This window comes from Salmo trutta, chromosome 1 (assembly GCF_901001165.1).
Source record: "Salmo trutta chromosome 1, fSalTru1.1, whole genome shotgun sequence".
Lineage (NCBI taxonomy): Eukaryota > Metazoa > Chordata > Actinopteri > Salmoniformes > Salmonidae > Salmo > Salmo trutta.
The window spans coordinates 66,341,025-66,363,268 of NC_042957.1; the positions used below are offsets into that span (position 1 = coordinate 66,341,025).

Genomic DNA, 22,244 nt, shown 5'->3' on the forward strand with positions numbered 1-22,244 from the left:
TCATCAGGTCGGCCATATTGGACTGGACTCTATGGGGACTGAGCATTAGGAATGATCTTTGACACAGAGATGACATGAGATGAGATGGGGATGAATTGAGATTGTTATAGGATGAAGGGTATCAGAGGTAAGTTTTAAGACAGCTGGTTAGACTTAGCAGTTATGGATGAAATGTCATCAATCCAGTATCAATTTAAAAAAGAATTAAACATACACTGAGTGTACCAAATATTAGTAACATCTTCCTAATAGCAAGTTCCACCCCCTTTTGCCCTTTTGAACAGCCTCAATTTGTCAGGGCATGGACTCTATAAGGTGTCGAATGCGTTCCACAGGGATGCTGGCTCATGTTGACTCTAATGCTTCCCACAGTTGTCAAGTTGGCTGGATGTCCTTTGGGTGGTGGACCATTCTTGATACACACTGGAAACTTTTGAGCATGAAAAACCCAGAAGCATTGCAGTTCTTGACACAAACCAGTTCGCCTGGCACCTACTAACACCCTGTTCAAAGACACTTTTGTCTTGCCCATTCACACTCTGAGTGGCACACATACACAATTCATGTCTCAATTGTCTCAAGGCTTAAATCCTTCTTTAACCTCTCCTCCCCTTCATCTACACTGATTGAAGTGGATTTAACAGATGACATCAATAAGGGATCATAGCTGTCACCTGTATTCACCTGGTCAGTATATGTCATGGAAAGAGCAGGTGTTCTTAATGTTTTGTACATTCAGTGTATGCACATTCAAAGGTGCTATTTCTCTTTTAAACTTGAAAATGTACAACAACACTTTCTTAATCCGGAAATTAGCAGTCATTTGGATGTGTTTTTGTTTATAACAGATGGTCATTTAATCATAGAAGTGTCTAGAATTAAATGACTATGGTTGCAGGAAAAAAGGGGCATGATATAACATAACTCTAACCCTAACCTTAACCCTCACCTTAACCAAACCCCTAACCTTAACCTAACTACAACCAATTAAGTTTAACATGGGTTCGCTGGTCAGTCATGTCCCTTTAGTTTTTCCCAGATACAAATGAATGGCTTTGTTGAGAACTCAATCCTTGGATTTTATTTCTCTATTAAACTGACAGTGACACACAGTAAGGCTGGACAACAGTAGCTACTAACAGATGAAACAGAGACACAGAGCTCTACTCCAGTAGGCTTTACAGTAGCATGCGCAGGTGACAGAGGGCTTCAGGTTGGACAATACATTTAGTTGAACTACGTTCGATACTTAAAGCAGGTAAAATAGTGTGAAATGTTGTACATTGAACAATTCACTCAACAGTTTCCCAACACACATTTGCAATCAAAATCCATTAACAAGAGGACATTCCTCTCTCTTCTCTTTTACGCCGTTCAAGGACACATTTTAAAGGGAATGGTTTTCTTGTATGTAGTGTACGACACAAACAATGATGGTGACTAGTCTGTTGCAGTCAAAAAGCACAAAGGAACACCATGAAAGAAGCAAGCACTCTTTATGTCCAGTGACCCTTAGAAACCATGTCACGGGCAACATTTTCTAACCTTATATCTCTGTCCATGTCCTCAGTCCTCGTTCTCATGTTGTTTTTCACTGAGGAGGGGCTTTGTCTTTTCACTGGCTCCGTCTTTCCCTAGAACCACGGACTCTGACTCTGATTCTCCAGTGTGACGGGCTACCATGGGGTCCTCCATCCCCAAAGGCCCACCTCCATCCTCCATCCACATCAGGGGGGCCTCCTCACTCCACCGGCCCGTCTAAAGCTCTTCTCACACGGGCGTGGTCCGCCGGTTGACCCCGTCCTTCAGGTCATTGGGGAAGCAGTTGTGCAACTGCAGGAAATCGCCTGAGCCGTGCTCGGGGCTGTATGCGTTCTCCGTCACGCCCCCTTTCAGACCCCCCTCACGGGTCAACGTGTACATGGTCAATTCTCCCAACGGCCCCGTTGCCGAGGTCCCACCCTTCAGCCTCGCCGGCGAGTTCTCCTGCGAAGCGTCAGAGGAGCGCGAGCTGGAGTGGGACGTCCGCCGGCGGAAGCGGTAACTGGGTATGCGTGAGTAGGGTGAGGAGGAGGACATGGAGCGGATGAAGTCGCGGCGAGCGTGGAAGCGGACCTCCTTGTTCTTCTCGATGTAGATGTTGACAGCCAGGACGGCCACCATCTCAGCCACAATGAAGGACAGAGCTCCGAAGTAGAAGGACCAGCCGTAGCTGTAGGTGTTCTTCTTGTCCTCATCGCGCTTGTCACTGGGGTCGCCGGCGTTGCTGGAGATGTAGACAATGATGCCGATGATGTTACTCAGGCCTGAGAGAGTTATAGAAAGACAGAAACACAGAGAGAGAGTGTATATGAGGGAGACACCGAAACAGAGACAGAGAGAGACAGAACATCAGACAATCTCTCAGCCCATTGGTTTTCCTATTAGGCTGCAGCCCTAACTTGAGGAGCGTGTAATCAGACCTCTGGATAATACTAGTCATCAGTCAGAGATCCCAGGACACATCTTCTCTCTGGTCTGATAAGTAATGAACAGTCTTAATGATCGGTGCTTCTCTACATGACTTACCTCCCCAGCCCTAACACACTGCTCTAATGTATGTAGAGGACAGCTCATGGCCTTCTCAGCCTGCGCTGTGAATGGACTTCACAATTCAGACCGAGCACAGGTAACTGATGAGCGTGTGTGTGTGTGCATGCATGTGTGTGTCAGGCCCTGAAGGGCGTGTGTGTGTCAGGCCCTAAAGGGGGCGTGGCTTACCTGCGGCTACGAACAGGATGCCGGCGCTAAGCAGGATGCTGTTCCTGTTGCTATAGATACGTCCCACGGCCAAACACAGCCCCCCCAGCATCAACAGACAGGTGCTGAGGATAGGAAACACACTGGACGCCCGCACAATACCTGGAGTAGAGAGAGGTATGGTTAGTCACACACACACACGCGCACACACACACACACACTCACACACACTCTGGCACAATTAATAGTCAGAGGAAAAACTCCATGCAACTTTTTCTGTACACACTGAGTGCTACTGTGGGTATTAGATATTGAATAAAATCACTTTTTAAAGTCTAATGTCTTGGGGGAATATAAGAAAAAATACCCATAACTTTATATGACGAGCAGTAACAATAGTTAGGATTACTACACACACAGTCACAAGGTCTGAACATTTATTAGAAGAGAAGTGGAGAAGAGAAGAGAAGTGAAGAGAAGAGAAGAGAAGAAGAGGAGAGAAGGACAGGAGAGAAGAGAAGAGAAGAGAAGAGAAGAGAAGAGAAGAGAAGAGAAGAGAAGAGAAGAGAAGAGAAGAGAAGAGAAGAGAAAAGGAGAAGAGAAGAGAAAAGGAGAAGAGAAGAGAAGAGAAAAGAAGAGAAGAGAAGAGGAGAAGAGGAGAGAAGGAGAAGAGAGAAGAGAAGAGAAGAGAAGAGAAGAGAAGAGAAGAGAAGAGAAGAGAAGAGAAGAGAAGAGAAGAGAAGAGAAGAGAAGAAAAGAGAAGAGATGAGAAGAGAAGAGAAGAGAAGAGAAGAGGAGAAGAGGAGAGAAGGACAGGAGAGAAGAGAAGAGAAGAGAAGAGAAGAGAAGAAAAGAGAAGAGAAGAGAAGAGAAGAGAAGAGAAGAGACGAGAGGAGAAGAGAAGAGAAAAGAAGTGAAGAGGAGAGGAGAAAAATCAAGAAGAGAAGAGACAATGACCACTCACGCAGGAGGTATTCTGAGCTGTCTGTGTCATAGTCATTATCATCTGGGAAATGGTTGATACGGTAACAGCTCCCTACGTTAATCCCTGCAGGACATTGAAAGAAACATTGCATTGAATTTACACACAGTGACTGAAACAGCTGAGGAACAGACCTCAGTTATTTTCTTACACCGTCAATCAAATCAAATCAAATGTATTTATAAAGCCCTTTTTACATCAGCAGATGTCACAAAATGCTTATACAGAAACCCAGCCTAAAACCCCAAACAGCAAGCAAAGCAGATGTAGAAGCATGGTGGCTAGGAAAAACGCCCTAGAAAGGCAGGAACCTAGTAAGAAACCTAAAGAGGAACCAGGCTCTGAGGGGTAAACAGTCCTCTTCTGGCTGTGCCGGGTGGAGATTATAAGAGTAAATGGCAATTAAGGCTAGATCGTTCTTCAGTCACAATGGTTGTAGAAGGTGCAACAGGTCAGCACATCTTCAGTAAATGTCAGTTGGATTTCCTAGCCGAGCATTCCAAGGTCAAGACAGTAGGTGCAGTAGAGAGAGAGCGAAAGAGAGACGGAGGGAGGGAGGGAGGGAGGGAGGGCACTAGAGAGCACGAGAGAGAGGTGGTCGAAAACAGTAGGTCCGGGACAAGGTAGCACGGCTGGTGAACAGGTCAGGGTTTCATAGCCACAGGCAAAAAGGCAGAAACTGGAGCAGCAGCACGACTAGGTGGACTGGGGACAGCCAGGAGTCATCAGGCCAGGTAGACCTGAGGCAAGGTTCTAGGGCTCAGGTCCTCAGAGAGAGGGAGAGGGAGAGGGAGAGACAGTGAGACAGACAGACAGAGACAGACAGAGACAGACACAGACAGACACAGACAGACACAGACAGACACAGACAGAGACAGACAGAGAGAGGGAGAGAGAGGGAGAGATGTAAGAATTAGAAGGAGCATACTTAAGTTCACACAGGAAACCAGATAAAAAAGGAGAATTTCACCAGATAGGACAAACTGACCCTAGCCCCCCAGCACATAGACTATTGCAGAATATACACAGGAGGCTGAGACAGGGGGGTCAGTGAATATTATCAATTTGGGGTTCTAGTTAAGATTGTAGCAGCCGTGTTTAGCACTAACTGAAGTTTATTTAGTGCTTTATCCGGGTAGCCGGAGAGTACAGCACTGCAGTAGGCTATCTAGAATATATAGTGAAAACAATAGTGGTTCTACAATGGAACCTCGACGAATATTGAAACCTACAATTGATTTGTCAGAAGACAAACCATCCACAGAGACTAATTCATATCTTTCTGACAGATAATATCTAAACCAGGCAAGAACTTGGCCGTGTAGACAAAGGGTTTCCAATCTCTCCAAAAGAATGTGGTGATCGATGGTGTCAAAAAGTGGTACTAAGGTCTAGGAGCACGAGGACAGATGCAGAGCCTCGGTCTGACGTCATTAAAAGGTCATTTACCACCTTCACAAGTGCAGTCTCAGTACTATGATGGGGTCTAAAATCAGACTGGAGTGTTTCGTATACATTATTTGTCTTCAGGAAGGCAGCTTTTAAAAAAAAGTTTGAGAGGAATGAATGGGAGATTCGATGTAGGCCGTTAGTGGGGGGTGGGGGGGGTCAGGCATTTGTCATTTTCAGAAGAGGCTTCATTACTGCCACTTTTAGTGGGTTTGATACACATTATGTTCAACATAGGAGGGCCAAGCACAGGAAGTAGCTCTTTCAGTAGTTTAGTTGGAATAGGGTCCAGTACAGTGACATGTATTCATGGCTCCCATTTTTTTTCTTCTCCATTCGCAACAGGCTGAATGTATCTCACAAGAGAAAGCATCTGAGCGAAACAGAGTCTCTCTGTTTCTCTACGTGTAGGTCGACTATCTGATGCTGTCTGGTCCAAAACAATATGACATTGTTGCAGCCCGTAGCATTGAATCCAAGGGAAGCCAGCAAGCATCTGGCCTCCATTTACAAAAAAAGTATACAAAACTAGCCAATCACTGTTGAGCTAAACTGAGCGACCTCAGCTGTGCATGGTCCAGGTGCATAAAAAAAGTGTTAACGACTATCAAATACCATTGAGAGCATACGTAATTGACAGAAAAACTTTAATTGTTGCATCTTGTTGTGTTGTTTTCCTCCGGTAGCTAGCCAGCTAGTTAAAATTGGCCCTTTCCTAAATCATGCTATGGATGGAGATAGGGATTTGGAGTTTGGTTTTTCTTAATTCTCCGTACTGGCTAATGATTAAAAGGATGGAAGTTCATTATGTAGCTAGATGTCGAAGGCTAATGTTAACTAGCTAATGTTGCCCATATAAGGTAGTTAGGCTAGCGAGCAAGTATTTTAACCAGGTAGCCTTGGACAGCAAAAAATGGTGTGTATGTCGCGACTTCCACCGAAGTCGTTTCCTCTCCTTGTTTGGGCGGTGTTCGGCGGTCGGCATCACTGGTCTTCTATCCATCGTCGATCCACTTTTCATTTTCCATTTGTTTTGTCTTGTTTTCTTACACACCTGGTTTCAATTTCCCTCATTAATTGTTGTGTATTTAACCCTCTGTTTCCCCCCATGTCCTTGTGTGGAATTGTTTGTTTGTAAGTGCTTGTACTCTATGTTACTGGTGCGCGTCAGGTTTTTGTACCCATGTAGGTTATTTTTGTATTGCCGTGGGTTTTGTAATTAAACTGCTCCAGCTATTACCTATTTCTGCTCTCTTGCGTCTGACTTCACTGCCACCAGTTCCGCAACCCTTACAGAATTCCACACCAACCATAGGGGTCGAGGACCGCGTCCTGGAGCAAGAGGCGATGATCCACCATCTCGGCGCCGCCATGGACCGCGTTGTCCAAATCATGGACCGCTGGGAGAGACAGGGAGTTCCTCCAGCACCTCCCCCAGCACAACAGGGGCCTCCACTACTCACTCCCCCTGCACCCGGTTCCAGTGGGATTCGCCTCACCCTCCCCGTGGAGTACGATGGGACGGCTGCCCGCTGCCAGGGGTTCCTGCTGCAGTTGGATTTATACCTGGCAACCGTCCACCCGGCTCCTTTGGGCCGTGAGAGGGTGTCCGCCCTCATCTCATGCCTCTCGGGGAAAGCCCTGGAGTGGGTCAACACCATGTGGGTGGAAGGAGATGCGGTGCTGGACCAGTTTGAGGAGTTCCGGGCAGTCTTCGACCACCCGCCTGAGGGCAGAGTGGCGGGTGAACGTCTTTTCCACCTACGGCAGGGGACGAGGAGCGCACAGGAATTCGCTTTGGACTTTCGGACCCTGGCCTCCGGAGCGGGATGGAACGACAGGGCCCTGATCGACCACTATCACTGCAGTTTGATAAAACAGATGTTCGACGAGCATGTGTCCACATACTTTTGGTCATATAGGTTTAAAGGCCGAGACAATAAGAAGACAGAGTAGCAGAATAAATTCAACCACACCTTCATTTCATCACAAAACCAGAGACCAACCTCTGTCCAGTGAAGTCCACAAAGCATATTGCATGTATTTTAACAAACAGTTACATGTCCTACAGCATAGTCAAGAAAGTTAATGTTTCGGACATTTTCAGACTACTAACTTCCTTTCATGGGCAACGTTAGCTAGTTAACATTAGCCTTCTACATCTAGCTACATGTTCAACTTCCATCCTCTCAGTCCAGGGGCACAACAATGTATGAATTAATGGTTGGATCAGAATCGCCTTTATAATCATTGGCCAGTAAGGAGAATTAAGTAAAACCACAAGTCCAAATCCCCATCTCCATCCATGGCTAATTTAGGAAAGGGCCAATTTTCGCTAGCTAGCCACTGAAGGACAACAACACAATGAAATGCAACAATTAAAGATGTTTCTGTCAATGACGTATGCTCTCAATGCGATTTGATAGGAAACCAAATCCAAGCTGGCTTCTTTTGACACTCAGTTTAGCTCAACGCTGATTGACTATTTTATACTTTTTTTGTCAAGGGAGGCCAGACGCTCGCTGGCTTCCCTTGTCTTCAATGCTACGGGCGGTAACAATGTCATCCTCTTTATGACCAGACTGCATCAGATAGATGGCCTACACATAGAGAAACAGAGAGACACTGTTTCACTTAGATTCTTTCTCTGGTAAGATACATTCAGCCTCTTGCGAATTGAAAGAAAATTACGAAAACACAGAGAGACGAAAGATAGATAATTTAATGTTTTCTTAATTTTGGGGGAAGCCTGGCTTCTCTTGGAATCCATGAATAGACACCACTGTCCTTACCAAGACTGTTATTCTCATCTGTGTTTTGTTCTTTCTAACAGAAGAGATGTTTGGACATGACAATGACATTGCTAGAATGGACGTAATGGGTGAGCAGTCATTTATTTATGTCCAGCATTTCCCCTCTCTTGCCTCTTCCCTCCTCACCCATCTCATCTCATCCCCTCCCCCTCCTCCCTCCCCCAGAGCATCTCACTCAGACCCCAGCTCCAACCTCCCCAGTCTGTCTGCCGCCATGGCCCCTTCCACCTGTCTGTGTGTGTGTGTGTGTGTGTGTGTGTGTGTGTGTGTGTGTGTGTGTGTGTGTGTGTGTGTGTGTGTGTGTGTGTGTGTGTGTGTGTGTGTGTGTGTGTGCGTGCGTGCGTGCGTGCGTGCGTGTGTGTCTGTCTAGGGGATGAGGTAAAGAGAATATTGCATCTGATTTGTAATCCGATTAGAGACAGGCTCCTGGGCTTGTGATTTACGAGCGGTGGTTATCAGTCTGTCTAAGGTATGTGTGTGTGTGTGTGTGTGTGTGTGTGTGTGTGTGTGTGTGTGTGTGTGTGTGTGTGTGTGTGTGTGTGTGTGTGTGTGTGTGTGTGTAACAGAGAGTAAGAAAGAGACAGAGAGACAGACAGAGTGTGAGAGAGAGACCAGTCCCTGAGGCCTTCCTGTGAGACCACCGCTGGGCACATCCTCTCCATGGCAACCCCAGTTCTGTTCCAACAGCCTGATTTCCATAATGTCTCTAAGGATGCCTTTGACATCTTCATTGTGCTTTAGTACAGCTGGCAACCACCGACAGCCTGTCACATGACTCCCTGTCAACAGCCCCCTAAGCCCTCAAGAAATATATCCCCCAACACACATACACATCTGTCTATACCTGTTGTTTACGAAGCATGTGTCAAATACATTTTGATTTGAAACAGAAAACACAGATATTACATAATGTACCCCCACACACACACACATGCCCTGTGAGTGAAACAGCTATCACAGCACATCATTGCTGTGGGTGACAGGGTGATGTACTTTGCCATTATTGTGAATTATCTCAGCTCAGCCAATAACGCAAGAGCCTCAGTGGAATAGACCAATCGCATTACAGTATCACAGCATCATATCCTACACTCTCTCAGCTCTCCCTGGTGTCTACCTGCCTTTTTCCTCAAGACATATCATCTCTCCAGTTGAATATTTTAATGGGCAGATTAATTAAGGAAACCCTCCAAATGAACATCAGTACATATATCTATAATATATAGTATAGACACATCATTAATACAGCCTGGGGGCTATAATGTAATGTACATGAGGTGGCTGTACATGAGGTGGCTGTAGAGTACAGTCAGTGAATGTAAGGCAGAGTCCCGAATGTCACCTTATTTCCTTTAAAGTACACTACTACGCTACTTTCAACCAGGGACCATATGTCTCTGGTCAAAAGTAATGCACTATACGGGTGCAATTTGGGACTCAGCCTTACATTTACTGACTGTACTATACAGCCGCATAGTATACCATTACATCATGAAAAGGGGCCAGTGAGGCTGTGGGTTGGAGTCTATCAGGGGGAGTAATCTGGTTTTATAGAGCTGTAAACAGATAGGACACTGTTCCCCAGCCTATAAAACAACCAGCCACTGTTCCCTGGTCCTCTCAGGTGGTAGCATAGAAATGTAATTACTAGAAGGGACAATTATTCTGTGATGGGTGGTCCAGCTCCCAGCGGCCATATTAATCTGTTTCTATGGTGGTATAGGCTGCTGGGAGTGGTGAAGGCTGGGATCGCCAGGGGTGTGACTTAACAGTGCAGACTGGCTTCCTCTCCTTGTCTCCTTTTCTTCATCTTGACCAACGTGAATACCGGGGTGCATCTCAATAGGCTAAAGTGGCATTCTCTCCTTGTCTCTTTTCCTGCATCTGCAGTCTGATACAATGTGATAAAACTGGATAGGTTAAATTCAAGTCACTGGTAAGGATCCTCCATTTCGCATTCAAACCTGTGTTTTCAGATCAGTACAACTGAATGAGAGGAGGTGAGGATGAGGTGAGGAAGCCACTTTAGACTATTGAGATGCACCCAGCATCTCCATAGATCCAGCCCACCCACATAATATGCTGGCTCTTAGGTTTGGGCTTCAGAACTAAATATAGGAATAAATGAATCATTCAGTAATGATAGAGTTTGAGTGGCGGTTCACTGATTGAAATGTCACCTGTGTGTAATTTGTAACTGATTTTGTACTCCATTGGCCTATAGTTAGTCATCAGGGTAAATAATGTTATGGGGTTGTCCCCTTATTGGCTCAATAGGCCCCCATATAAACTCAGCAAAAAAAAGAAACGTCCCTTTTTCAGGACCCTGTCTTTCAAAGATAATTCGTACACTTATCTCCCTCACTAGCTTTAAGCACCAGCTGTCAGAGCAGCGCACAGATTACTGCACCTGTACATAGCCCATCTATAATTTAGCCCAAACAACTACCTCTTCCCCAACTGTATTTATTTATTTATTTATTTTGCTCCTTTGCACCCCATTATTTATATTTATACTTTGCACTTTCTTCCATTGCAAATCTACCATTCCAGTGTTTTACTTGCTATATTGTATTTACTTCGCCACCATGGCCTTTTTTTGCCTTTACCTCCCTTATCTCACCTCATTTGCTCACATTGTATATAGACTTGTTTTTGTACTGTATTATTGACTGTATGTTTCTTTTACTCCATGTGTAACTCTGTGTTGTTGTATGTGTCAAACTGCTTTGCTTTATCTTGGCCAGGTCGCAATTGTAAATGAGAACTTGTTCTCAACTTGCCTACCTGGTTAAATAAAGGTGAAATAAAGAAATGAATTTAAAAAATTGATTTGTTTAACATTTTCTGCTTACATCATTCCATATGTGGCATTTCATAGTTTTGATTTCTTCACTATTATTCTACAATGTAGAAAATAGTATAAAATAAAGAAAAATCCTTGAATGAGTAGGTGTGTCCAAACATTTGACTGGTACTGTATGTAAACTCAGCAAAAAAAGAAAGGCCCCGGTCTTTCAAAGATAATTAGTCAAATCCAAATAACTGCACAGATCTTCATTGTAAAGGGTTTAAACACTGTTTCCCATGCTTGTTCAATGAACCATAAACAATTAATGAACATGCACCTGTGGAACGGTTGTTAAGACACTAACAGCTTACAGACGGTAGGCAATTAAGGTCACAGTTATGAAAACTTAGGACACTAAAGAGGCCTTTCTACTGAAAATCACCAAAAGAAAGATGCCCAGGGTCCCTGCTCATCTGTGTGAATGTGCCTTAGGCATGCTGCAAGGAGGCATGAGGACTGCAGATGTGGCCAGGGCAATAAATTGCAATGTCTGTACAGTGAGATGCCTAAGACAGCACTACAGGGAGACAGGATGGACAGCTGATCGTCCTCGCAGTGGCAGACCATGTGTAACAACACCTGCACATGATTGGTACATCCGAACATCACACCTGCAGGACAGGTACAGGATTGCAACAACAACTGCCCAAGTTACACCTGGAATGCACAATCCCTCCATCAGTGCTCAGACTGTCCGCAATAGGCTGAGAGAGGCTAGACTGGGGGCTGTAGGCCTGTTGTAAGACAGGTCCTCACCAGACATCACCGGCAACAACGTCGCCTATGGGCACAAACACACCGTCACTAGACCAGACAGGACTGGCAAAAAGTGCTCTTCACTGACGAGTTGCGGTTTTGTCTCACCAAGGGTGATGGTCGAATTCGCGTTTATCGTTGAAGGAAGGAGCGTTATACCAAGGCCTGTACTCTGGAGAGGGATCAATTTGGAGGTGGAGGGTCTGTCATGGTCTGGGGCGGTGTGTCACAGCATCATCGGACTGAGCATGTTGTCATTGCAGGCAATCAACGCTGTGCATTAAAGGGAAGACATCCTCCTCCCTTATGTGGTACCCTTCCTGTAGGCTCATCCTGACATGACCCTCCAGCATGACAATGCCACCAGCCATACTGCTCATTCTGTGCGTCATTTCCTGCAAGACAGGAATGTCAGTGTTCTGCCATGGCCAGCGAAGAGCCCAGATCTCAATCCCATTGAGGACGTCTGGGACCTGTTGGATCGGAGGGTCAGGCCTAGGGCCATTCCCCCCAGAAATGTCCGGGAACTTGCAGGTGCCTTGGTGGAAGAGTGGGGTAACATCTCACAGCAAGAGCTGGCAAATCTGGTGCAGTCCATGAGGAGGAGATGCACTGCAGTACTTAATGCAGCTGCTGGCCACACCAGATACTGTATGTTACTTTTGATTTTGACCCCCCCTTTTTTCATTTCTGTTAGTCACATGTCTGTGGAACTTGTTCAGTTTATGTCTCAGTTGTTGAATCTTGTTATGTTCATACAAATATTTACACATGTTCAATTTGCTGAAAATAAACGCAATTGACAGTGAGAGGACGTTTCTTTTTTTGCTGAGTTTAAAAGGACAGAAGAAAAGAAGAGAGGTGTAGAAGAGAGAAGAGTATGAGTGAGTGAAGCAAAGAGAAGAGAATAGGAGGAGAAGGGTGGGGAGGGGCAGAGCTGAGGGCAGTATACGAGAGGAGAGGAGAGGAGAGGAGAGGAGAGGAGAGGAGAGGAGAGGAGAGGAGAGGAGAGGAGAGGAGAGGAGAGGAGAGGAGAGGAGAGGAGAGGAGAGGAGAGAGGTGGAAGGTGGAGAAGGAAGGAAAAGGTAGAGATGAGAGGAAAACAGAGGAGAGTAGAAAAGTGGCAGTGCTGGTGGAAGTGAGAGCCCAGTGGCTAATTAGCACTCTTGTGGCCTTTCGGCTGACACATTTTAATTACAGACCTGTGGAGCATGCTGAGAATGCCAAGCGAGATTCAAAATAAGCTAATTATGAGCGCTATAGTGAGAAAGGAGCTGTCCAGTGCTGAAATTAAACTAACAAATGACAGGGGTTTGATTTCAGCACTGGACAGCTTCTTACTCTCTGCTACAGCTAATAGCATAGACGGCAGGGATGCTGATGGGTGGGGTTGCTGGACAAAAGGGATTCTTCTTCTGCTGACAAACGTATTCAAAGATTTACAGCTCCACACTCTGTGGACAGCGCTCAAGCTCTCTGCTCTGTCTGCGAATGGAACCAGTGACTGGAACCAGTGATTGGAACACAAAGTGCTTGTGGAATAGTGATTTCCAGAGCACTAAATTATGAATTTCTGAAATTACAATCACAAGGGAATAGAATTAAAGATGGCCATTGACCAATCTGAAGATAGAATTTGTGAAACAAGCCACTAGGATACATGCTGCTTTTACATTTTTATCCCATGCATCTACATGGTGAAAGAATGAACACTTCCTTAGCAGAACACTGAGAAATGAGCTGTCCAGTGCTGAAATGAAACTAGCACAGAGGCTAATATGAACACATTAGTGGGCTGTGTTCATGCTAATAGCTCTTGCTTATGTGTTACTTTAATTTCAACACTGGACAGCTCAAGATTCACTCTGCTCAACAAGTGCTTACTGTCCCCATGTTTTAGATGTGTTACAATGTGTTTCTACTGTTTGGTGTCACAGCCGCTGACTCCTCGAGAGGCTACATATCTCACACTTAATGCATGGACCTGGAAGTTGGATTGTGAGGTCAGGTGACAAATACCTTTTCGCACTGACTACACTATCAATTGCATTAACCAGAATGCTTTTTCAAGTATCAAGTTTTCATCACAGATAGAACTATGAGCCAGATATTTCACCAGATGTACAAATGTGAAGCGTCCGGTTGGCGTTTCCACTCACTACCAAATATGGTGATGAGAGGAAGCCCAGTGGCCCACATTCTGCTAATTTTCTCATCGATGAAACATTTGATCTTCATACAGTTTTCTTTTTCCAAACTACAATTTTTAACAAACAGAGTGGACTGCGTTTTGTAGACTTTACCCATTCCCAAAGTTTAAAAAAATTCCATTGTTTAGATTTAGAAGGAGTGCAAGGGCGAATTGCACACACAAACGTCACCGAGTAGGCATTCCCTAGCAGAAATATGCAAATAAATATTGGAAAGCGGCAATAGTATCTCACTAGTTCGTTCTTGGCTCTGCCCACCGCCTTGCTTGTTCTGCCTACTATGATTACTTTGTTCCGATGAAAACGACAGACTTTGATCTATCTTGGGTTAGTAATAAAAACTCTTCGTTTTCATTGTCAAAAGTAGGCCTACAGTGAAATACTTTTCTTGCTTGCTCTTTTCCAACAATGCAGTAATCAAGAAGTAGTGCAAAAAAGAAATACAAAAGTCAAGTAGAACCAAAACACATGAGAAATAGTTCTAAGAAGAAAACGAGAACGTGAGTAAGCTATATACTGTACAGAGTCAGTTCCAGGGTCAGTTCCAATACCATATTTACAAGGTGCAAGGATACTGGAGTGGTAGGGGTAGATATGTATAGGGGTAAGGTGACTAGGCATCAGGATATATGATAAACGGAGTAGCAGCAGAGTATATGATGGCTATTTTAAGTTACGTATTTATTGTCATGTGCACTAGTACAGTGAATTGTGCACAGTCAATTGACCTTTCTTGCTTGCTCTAAGATCTGGCATGCGTCAACAACGCCTGAGCACAGTCTCTTCCTCTTGTGTTCTTATCTACTGATGATTGTCCCCATGACAACCGAGGGACACTTGTCCACTCAAATGGCGTCTGGTGTGTTGATAGTGGTACATTGATCTGTTAGCCTTGTAATACATGTTGATCTAAATGTCAGAAAGATTGTCTGAATAAATAGCATTTCTAGCCATAATGTACTGTACTGTAGATAGCCTATGTATAGTCAATTCAGATATACAGTACTGTAGATAGGTCTATTTATAGTCTATTCAGATATACAGAACTGTAGATAGCCTATTCAGATATACAGTACTGTAGATAGCCTATTTATAGTCTATTCAGATATACAGTACTGTAGATAGATCTATTTATAGTCTATTCAGATATAAAGTACTGTAGATAGCCTATGTATAGTCTATTCAGATATACAGTACTGTAGATAGCCTATGTATAGTCTATTCAGATATACAGCACTGTAGATAGGTCTATTTATAGTCTATTCAGATATAAAGTACTGTAGATAGCCTATGTATAGTCTATTCAGATATACAGTACTGTAGATAGGTCTATTTATAGTCTATTCAGATATAAAGTACTGTAGATAGCCTATGTATAGTCTATTCAGATATACAGTACTGTAGATAGGTCTATTTATAGTCTATTCAGATATAAAGTACTGTAGATAGCCTATGTATAGTCAATTCAGATATACAGTACTGTAGATAGGTCTATTTATAGTCTATTCAGATATACAGTACTGTAGATAGATCTATTTATAGTCTATTCAGATATAAAGTACTGTAGATAGCCTATGTATAGTCTATTCAGATATACAGTACTGTAGATAGGTCTATGTATAGTCTATTCAGATATACAGTACTGTAGATAGGTCTATTTATAGTCTATTCAGATATAAAGTACTGTAGATAGGTCTATTCAGATATACAGTACTGTACATAGGCCTATTTATAGTCTATCCAGATATAAAGTACTGTAGATAGCCTATTCAGATATACAGTACTGTAGATAGGTCTATTTATAGTCTATTCAGATATACAGTACTGTAGATAGCCTATGCATAGTCTATTCAGATATAAAGTACTGTAGATAGCCTATGTATAGTCTATTCAGATATAAAGTACTGTAGATAGGTCTATTTATAGTCTATTCAGATATACAGTACTGTAGATAGGTCTATTTATAGTCTATTCAGATATACAGTACTGTAGATAGCCTATGTATAGTCTATTCAGATATAAAGTACTGTAGATAGCCTATGTATAGTCTATTCAGATATAAAGTACTGTAGATAGGTCTATTTATAGTCTATTCAGATATAAAGTACTGTAGATAGGTCTATTTATAGTCTATTCAGATATAAAGTACTGTAGATAGCCTATGTATAGTCTATTCAGATATACAGTACTGTAGATAGGTCTATTTATAGTCTATTCAGATATACAGTACTGTACATAGGCCTATTTATAGTCTATCCAGATATACAGTACTGTAGATAGCCTATTCAGATATACAGTACTGTAGATAGCCTATTCAGATATACAGTATTGTAGATAGGTCTATTTATAGTCTATCCAGATATACAGTACTGTAGATAGCCTATTCAGATATACAGTACTGTAGATAGGTCTATTTATAGTCTATCCAAATATACAGTACTGTACATAGGCCTATTTATAGTCTATCCAGATATATACAATAACTGTGGAACCTCTGTATATGCAAGAACTGTAGCAAACAAACATAGCAGTCAAAAATATAGACATGCTTGTTTGCTTGTTTCCCTTTCCTTGATGACTTCTGGTTTCTTTAGGCTACTTATAGAGCTGCATAATGCTCCATTCATCTTTCAGCTACATAATAAAAATGAAACTTGGCTAAACAAAACTAAACTATCCTAAATAAAAAGACATACAGAGACTGGATTCTCTTTTCAGACTTTTATTTTGCTACATGTGTAAAAAATAAAGGTTACAACTAAATCTTGTAAGGAAAAAAGTGTCTGTCTTGCTTGTCTTTAGGTGACAGAGGTGTACTGGCTGTACATCTCCCAGCTGTATGTGTTATAGTACACCTGAGGTGGCGCATAACAGCCGCAGCAATAGGCCATGGGCTGGACAGTCGCCCATGTGTATGTCATCTGCATCTGCTCGCTGAAATCATAAACCGATGTCTGCACCGACCCGGAGTCGGTTGCACGCGCTCCAGGGGTCTCAATGATCTCGAGGGTCTCTGAGGTCTTGGTAGCCGCTGCGGCGGTGCCACGGTTACCAGAAGACGAGGCGATGGCCGCGGCGAGTCCATTAGCAATGGTTGTACCAATGGCAGCAGCGGCGAGGTCACAGTTGATGGCCGAAGCAGTAGTCACGCGGAAATCACCTGAGCCCAGCGGGGTCTCAAGGTTCTGGATGGCTTTTGGAGCGAGTTTCTCCGCGGGGCTAGTATTGGGAATGGGGCTCCAATCCCCGGCCTCAGGTGGAAGGCTCAGTCCTTGGGCGGTCGCCACGACTCGTTTCAAAAGCTTAGTTAATTCTCGAGACTTCACTCTCTTGTCCATTTCAATTGCCATCTTGATTGACAGGGTCAAGGTGTCAACTAAGTCGGTGTGGGTGTCCATGTCTGATGGATTTATGATGGTTGATGGACGATGCAGCGCTTTTATAGCGTGGCGTCATAATGGATGCGAACATTTCGTCACACGTTTACATCATTCATACACATCAAGCACTGTTATCTTATTTGGTGTCATAGATTTTTTGGTTCCTGTTATGTTTACTACCGTGCTGTATGTTTACACGGAATAGATAGGCTATTTGCAGGGCTGAAAGAAACGACAGGGGATAGGATGTTGAAAAACGGCGGGGATATATTGAAAAATCAACTAGGTTGTCCTAATTAGACTATCATGGCCTGTAATATATTTGATAGCCTACAAAACCACTGATGTGTTGAAAAGCTATACCAATCATAGGCCTGCCATCATCCATGCTCATCAAACTTGCTCAGCCTTTCCTTTTCCAGCTGTTCTTTTCCTATAGAAAGCAGCCAGTATGTGCAATAAACCATTCATGCAGTGACAGCACTGTGTGATAACCACATCAGAGATACTGCAATCCGGCTGCCAAGCCATTTGTAATCTCTGATGGGCCTGTCCATGCCACGCGGAGGGGGCGCGAGCCACGCCTGACTTTCAAAAAATGACCGGCATCAGGCGCGTCCATGCGCTCGTGGATGTCTGTGGTGTGGAGCGGACATGGATAGATCAGGAAAGATGAATCATTTGTGTTGAATAGGAGCTGAACACACAAAAACAGACATAGGCCTACCTTTTGGATGACATAAATTGATTATGCTGCCGAAGCCTCGTGTAAAATAACCTGGCTAATCTTGTAAACTTTTCTAGCTTTTTGAAATTGATAGTGTGTTAAAATGTTGTCCATATTTATAATTTCAACAGTGTTGCTTATTAGCAAATACATTCACTATCAGGAAGCCAACATCTTGTATGATGACGAGTTCTGGCTTTAGTCGACGTCAAACATTCTGGCCGCGTAGTTCAGCACCACCGTCAGCATCGAGCGCTCTGCTCTGTCTGCGACTGGAACACAACAAAGTGCTTCTAGAATAGTGACTTCCCGCGCGCTAAATGATACATGTCTACTTGCTAGTGATATCCACACACCTCAGCACACGTATTCTCAAACCATTACTAACAGCATTGAGGTCAGGAGTGACTGTGGGTTGACTGAAGGGACACCTGCTTGCAAATAGGGGTGGTAAGCTCTAAGGTCCCATGAAGATAAGACAACCTTGTCATATAGGCTAGGATAAATCCCAAAGCCTTGGAAAAAACAAAACAAGTACAGGTTAAAGTCAGTGATTTGTTGGACAGCAATTCCAGCAGCTTTGTTTCACCCACTTAAGCTAAAGCACCTCAAAATGTCATGGAACATTGTTATTCAAGTAGAGTTTGATACAAGAACCTAAACCTTGAAAACGTCTTAATTCCAATGGTTCTAAAAGGCTGAATGGTCATATATTGTTGCCCTTGCCTCCGCCTCAGACCAATTAGACTACGAGCCATGTAGGCCTATTGGCTCTGGCCTATACACGACGTATTATCAAAATACTTCACATAAAACTACATTAAGCAAGCATGTCTAGCTATACCTATAAAAAATATATATGCATTTCTACATCTTTAATGGCATAAGAACATAATATTTTACTTTGCTTGGACAATGAGATCTCTGTACAAATTCGTCTTTATTTTTAAAACCTAGTCTCTCATGTTTCCATAGCAATTAGAGAGACGTTGCCAAGCAACACCCTCAAATACAATAAAGACGTGAATGAAGGCAGAGCTCGTCCTCAAGGCAGGACTCATAAAGGTCCTCAGAGCGTCTCTAAGTTTAGGAAACAGCAACAGTGTAGTGAAAATATAAGCCAACTTCACTCTGTCAGTGATTTATGAACTTTTTTAACAAGTTTGTTGATAAACTTGTTTTCTCCATTATCTCCCACAATCCACTCATAGAATTATAGCGTCGTTTCTGATAGAAACATATTCCCTGTATTTAAACTAGATCATTGTTACGGCCAACACCTGCTGCGTTTAATGTATTTGTCATGCACATATCACTGCCAAACAGTCCTTATTAAAGACTACCCTATTTACTCTCACCTTGTTTGGCGCGCGTAAAAACGCACCCTTTGAGGGCGTTATTAAGTCTCTTCCTCTCTCTTAGTGAAGAGAAGCCAATACAGTTGATAGTAGAAACAAAACAGCCCCTCTATGAGACAGACAATTACCTTGATCATTCTTCCTCCAAATACGTAACATGAAGCCAAATACTTTTCCCTTTTCTGTTCTTAATATATTAGGCTACCCATAAGCACCCTTTCTCCACATGAACTCAACATGACTTCACATTACCAAAGTATAATAGAAAGAGTAACCTATTTCAGCTTGCCTTACCTTCAATACAGCAGATTCTCCACAGCCCGGAGTGCGTAAGATCTCCCCTTGCCTTCTTGGGTTGTGACTGGGTGTCATCCGTACTGGCATTGGTTGCGTTGCATATGTATGCCCGTGAGTACAGCCAGTAGTCCGTCCCGACGGCTATGGTCATGAGGCTGAAAGCGGCAAAAGCCCCCACGGTAGCCAGCAGTGTCTGAACCCCACGGTCACACCACGCCATGGCGCTTCATATTATTCAACAGAGCCCCGTCTACACACACCTGGAGAGCGTCACGGCGCGGCGGGTCAACTGGTCACACCGCATGTCCACGCGCTTTGCTCGCTCCTCTCTCCTCTCCAAGGATCTTAGACGTAGGCTTCGTGTTGACTATGGGTGACACCGGATCAAAATGTTCACTTGGAGCTGTAGCGCTCACTTCGTGTGACGGCCAGCTTGAGTGATCCGAGCGGGAGAGAAATCTGTGTCCACACTGATCTGACGCGCGCAGACAGCCCACATGTTTGGCCATTCATAGTTTCTGAATCGCCTGATATTTAACCCCAGGTTGATTTTATGTTCCTGATTTGCTCCTGCCCCATATACCAACTTTTATTGGAATCATAACCTGTCAATATCTCTGATCTATGGAGAGATGTCACTAGGAAGGGAGGGGCTGCAGAGAATAATGACAGTCTGGTATTGACATCTCTCTCTGTGGTCTACCCCTCAAGCCAGGTCAAGCCTGGTTCATGTGCCAAAGACATGGAGACTTGAATTACCCTCCTAAACCCCAGATATCTTGCCCAAGATATCACCCAGATACGTGGTGTTTACCAGTATTGCCTTAGACCTACTCTCACTACTTACCGCTGCCCTCAATGCCACTGTAACTTAAGCCTCTGAAAACGAAAATGGCGACAGTCACTCGTTTAATTCTTGATTATAATTGAAGCTAAACAGACTGGCAATCAGGATAGCCCAAGCCCTCTGTACAGGCTGTAAAAAATGCACTTAGATGTTTACTGAGTACATGTTACTATCAAGCACACTATAAATCACAGCAGACAGTAGGACACCACTGTTCTTCACATGTAGCCTGAGGCCTATATGCTATTATAGGTATTGATGAAACAATATTATGCCACATTAACTTTTGTAGAAGACTATAGACAAGCCAATAAGACAGCCTGCATCTCAAATGGCACACTATTCCCTTTTTATTGCACTACTTTTGACCAGGACCCATAGGGCTCTGGTCAAGTAGTGCACTATATAGGGAATATGGTGCCATTTGAGATGCAAAAAGAGCTACCTGGCTGTGCTAGCCAGCCTGTGACAATGACTGATACTGTATGTAGGCACAGCATGTAACAAGAGGCAGTAAAAGTCACAGTGGCCAGAATTTACAGGCTATTGTCCCTCTGTGAAGGAGCAACAGGAAGCACCATCCACCCCGATGTCATGCTGGGCTTCTGATTGGTTGGCTTCCACCAGGCCCAGTAGATGTAGTCTGGGGGTCAATAGAGTGTGTGTGTGTGTGTGTGTGTGTGTGTGTGTGTGTGTGTGTGTGTGTGTGTGTGTGTGTGTGTGTGTGTGTGTGTGTGTGTGTGTGTGTGTGTGTGCGCCTGACACGATGGTCGATCACTTACTGGAGTCTGAAGAGAGCCGAGAACAACTACCCATTGCAGCTGATGAGCGTTTACTATAGTCAATATGGAAGCAAACCCTGTGGCAACAGAGAGTCAGTTAATTGTGTGGCTGGCTGTAAGCTTTACAGCAAATTATTAGGGCCAGGAGTCTTTTATGACCATGTGACCTGATCAAGAAAAACCCCTGGGTCCTTATTCAAAAAGTGTCTCAGAGTAGGAGTGCTGATCTAGAAACAGTTCCCCTGTCTGTGATCAGTAGATGGTTTTGTGTCTTTATGTCATTGTTGTCACACTCATAAGCATGTTCACTCTAGGGTAGTGTCCCAAATGGCACCCTATTCCCTTAATAGTGCACTACTTCTCCCCAGGGCCCATAGCAATTTATAGGGAATATGCTGCCATTTCAGAGTCTAATTCACCTTGGAGAATTGTTCAACTGAGCATCGCCTTTCATGTAATCTATCCCCTTATCCTCCACTCTTTCCTTCATTCTTTCCCATGTAGTTCTGTCCACCCCACTCCCTAACATCTACTGTTGTATCCTCCTCCCTCCACCTCTCTCTGATGTTATTCTGTTCTTCAGTCGGCCCCTCCCTAATTCAACCATACTCTCTGATGTTGTTCTGTTCTTCAGTCGACACCTCCCTAATTCAACCATACTCTCTGATGTTGTTCTGTTCTTCAGTCGACCCCTCCCTAATTCAACCATACTCTCTGATGTTGTTCTGTTCTTCAGTCGACCCCTCCCTAATTCAACCATACTCTCTGATGTTGTTCTGTTCTTCAGTCGACCCCTCCCTAATTCAACCATACTCTCTGATGTTGTTCTGTTCTTCAGTCGACCCCTCCCTAATTCAACCATACTCTCTGATGTTATTCTGTTCTTCAGTCGGCCCCTCCCTAATTCAACCATACTCTCTGATGTTGTTCTGTTCTTCAGTCGACCCCTCCCTAATTCAACCATACTCTCTGATGTTGTTCTGTTCTTCAGTCGACCCCTCCCTAATTCAACCATACTCTCTGATGTTGTTCTGTTCTTCAGTCGACCCCTCC

General features: G+C 43.9%; 1 protein-coding gene across 1 annotated transcript; it reads right to left on the reverse strand.

Annotated features, from left to right (window-relative positions):
* Positions 1-811: 811 nt before the first annotated feature.
* LOC115205628 (voltage-dependent calcium channel gamma-4 subunit) lies at positions 812-20,075 on the reverse strand. The gene is made up of 4 exons (XM_029771813.1): positions 19,560-20,075; positions 3,704-3,787; positions 2,761-2,901; positions 812-2,306 (listed from the first exon to the last, which is right to left on the reverse strand). The coding sequence occupies exons 1-4, from the start codon at positions 19,780-19,782 to the stop codon at positions 1,771-1,773; spliced, it is 984 nt and encodes a 327-aa protein (XP_029627673.1). The 5' UTR covers positions 19,783-20,075; the 3' UTR covers positions 812-1,770.
* Between the last annotated feature and the right edge of the window lie 2,169 nt (positions 20,076-22,244).

Coding starts and splice junctions, on each gene's coding strand:
- LOC115205628 (XM_029771813.1), bottom strand. CDS start 19,782: ATGGCGTGGTGTGACCGTGGGGTTCAGACACTGCTGGCTACCGTGGGG. Junction 3,788..19,559: donor GAGAATCTGCTGTATTGAAG/GTAAGGCAAGCT, acceptor AATGTCCTGCAG/GGATTAACGTAGGGAGCTGT. Junction 2,307..2,760: donor CATCCTGTTCGTAGCCGCAG/GTAAGCCACGCC, acceptor TAACTCTCTCAG/GCCTGAGTAACATCATCGGC.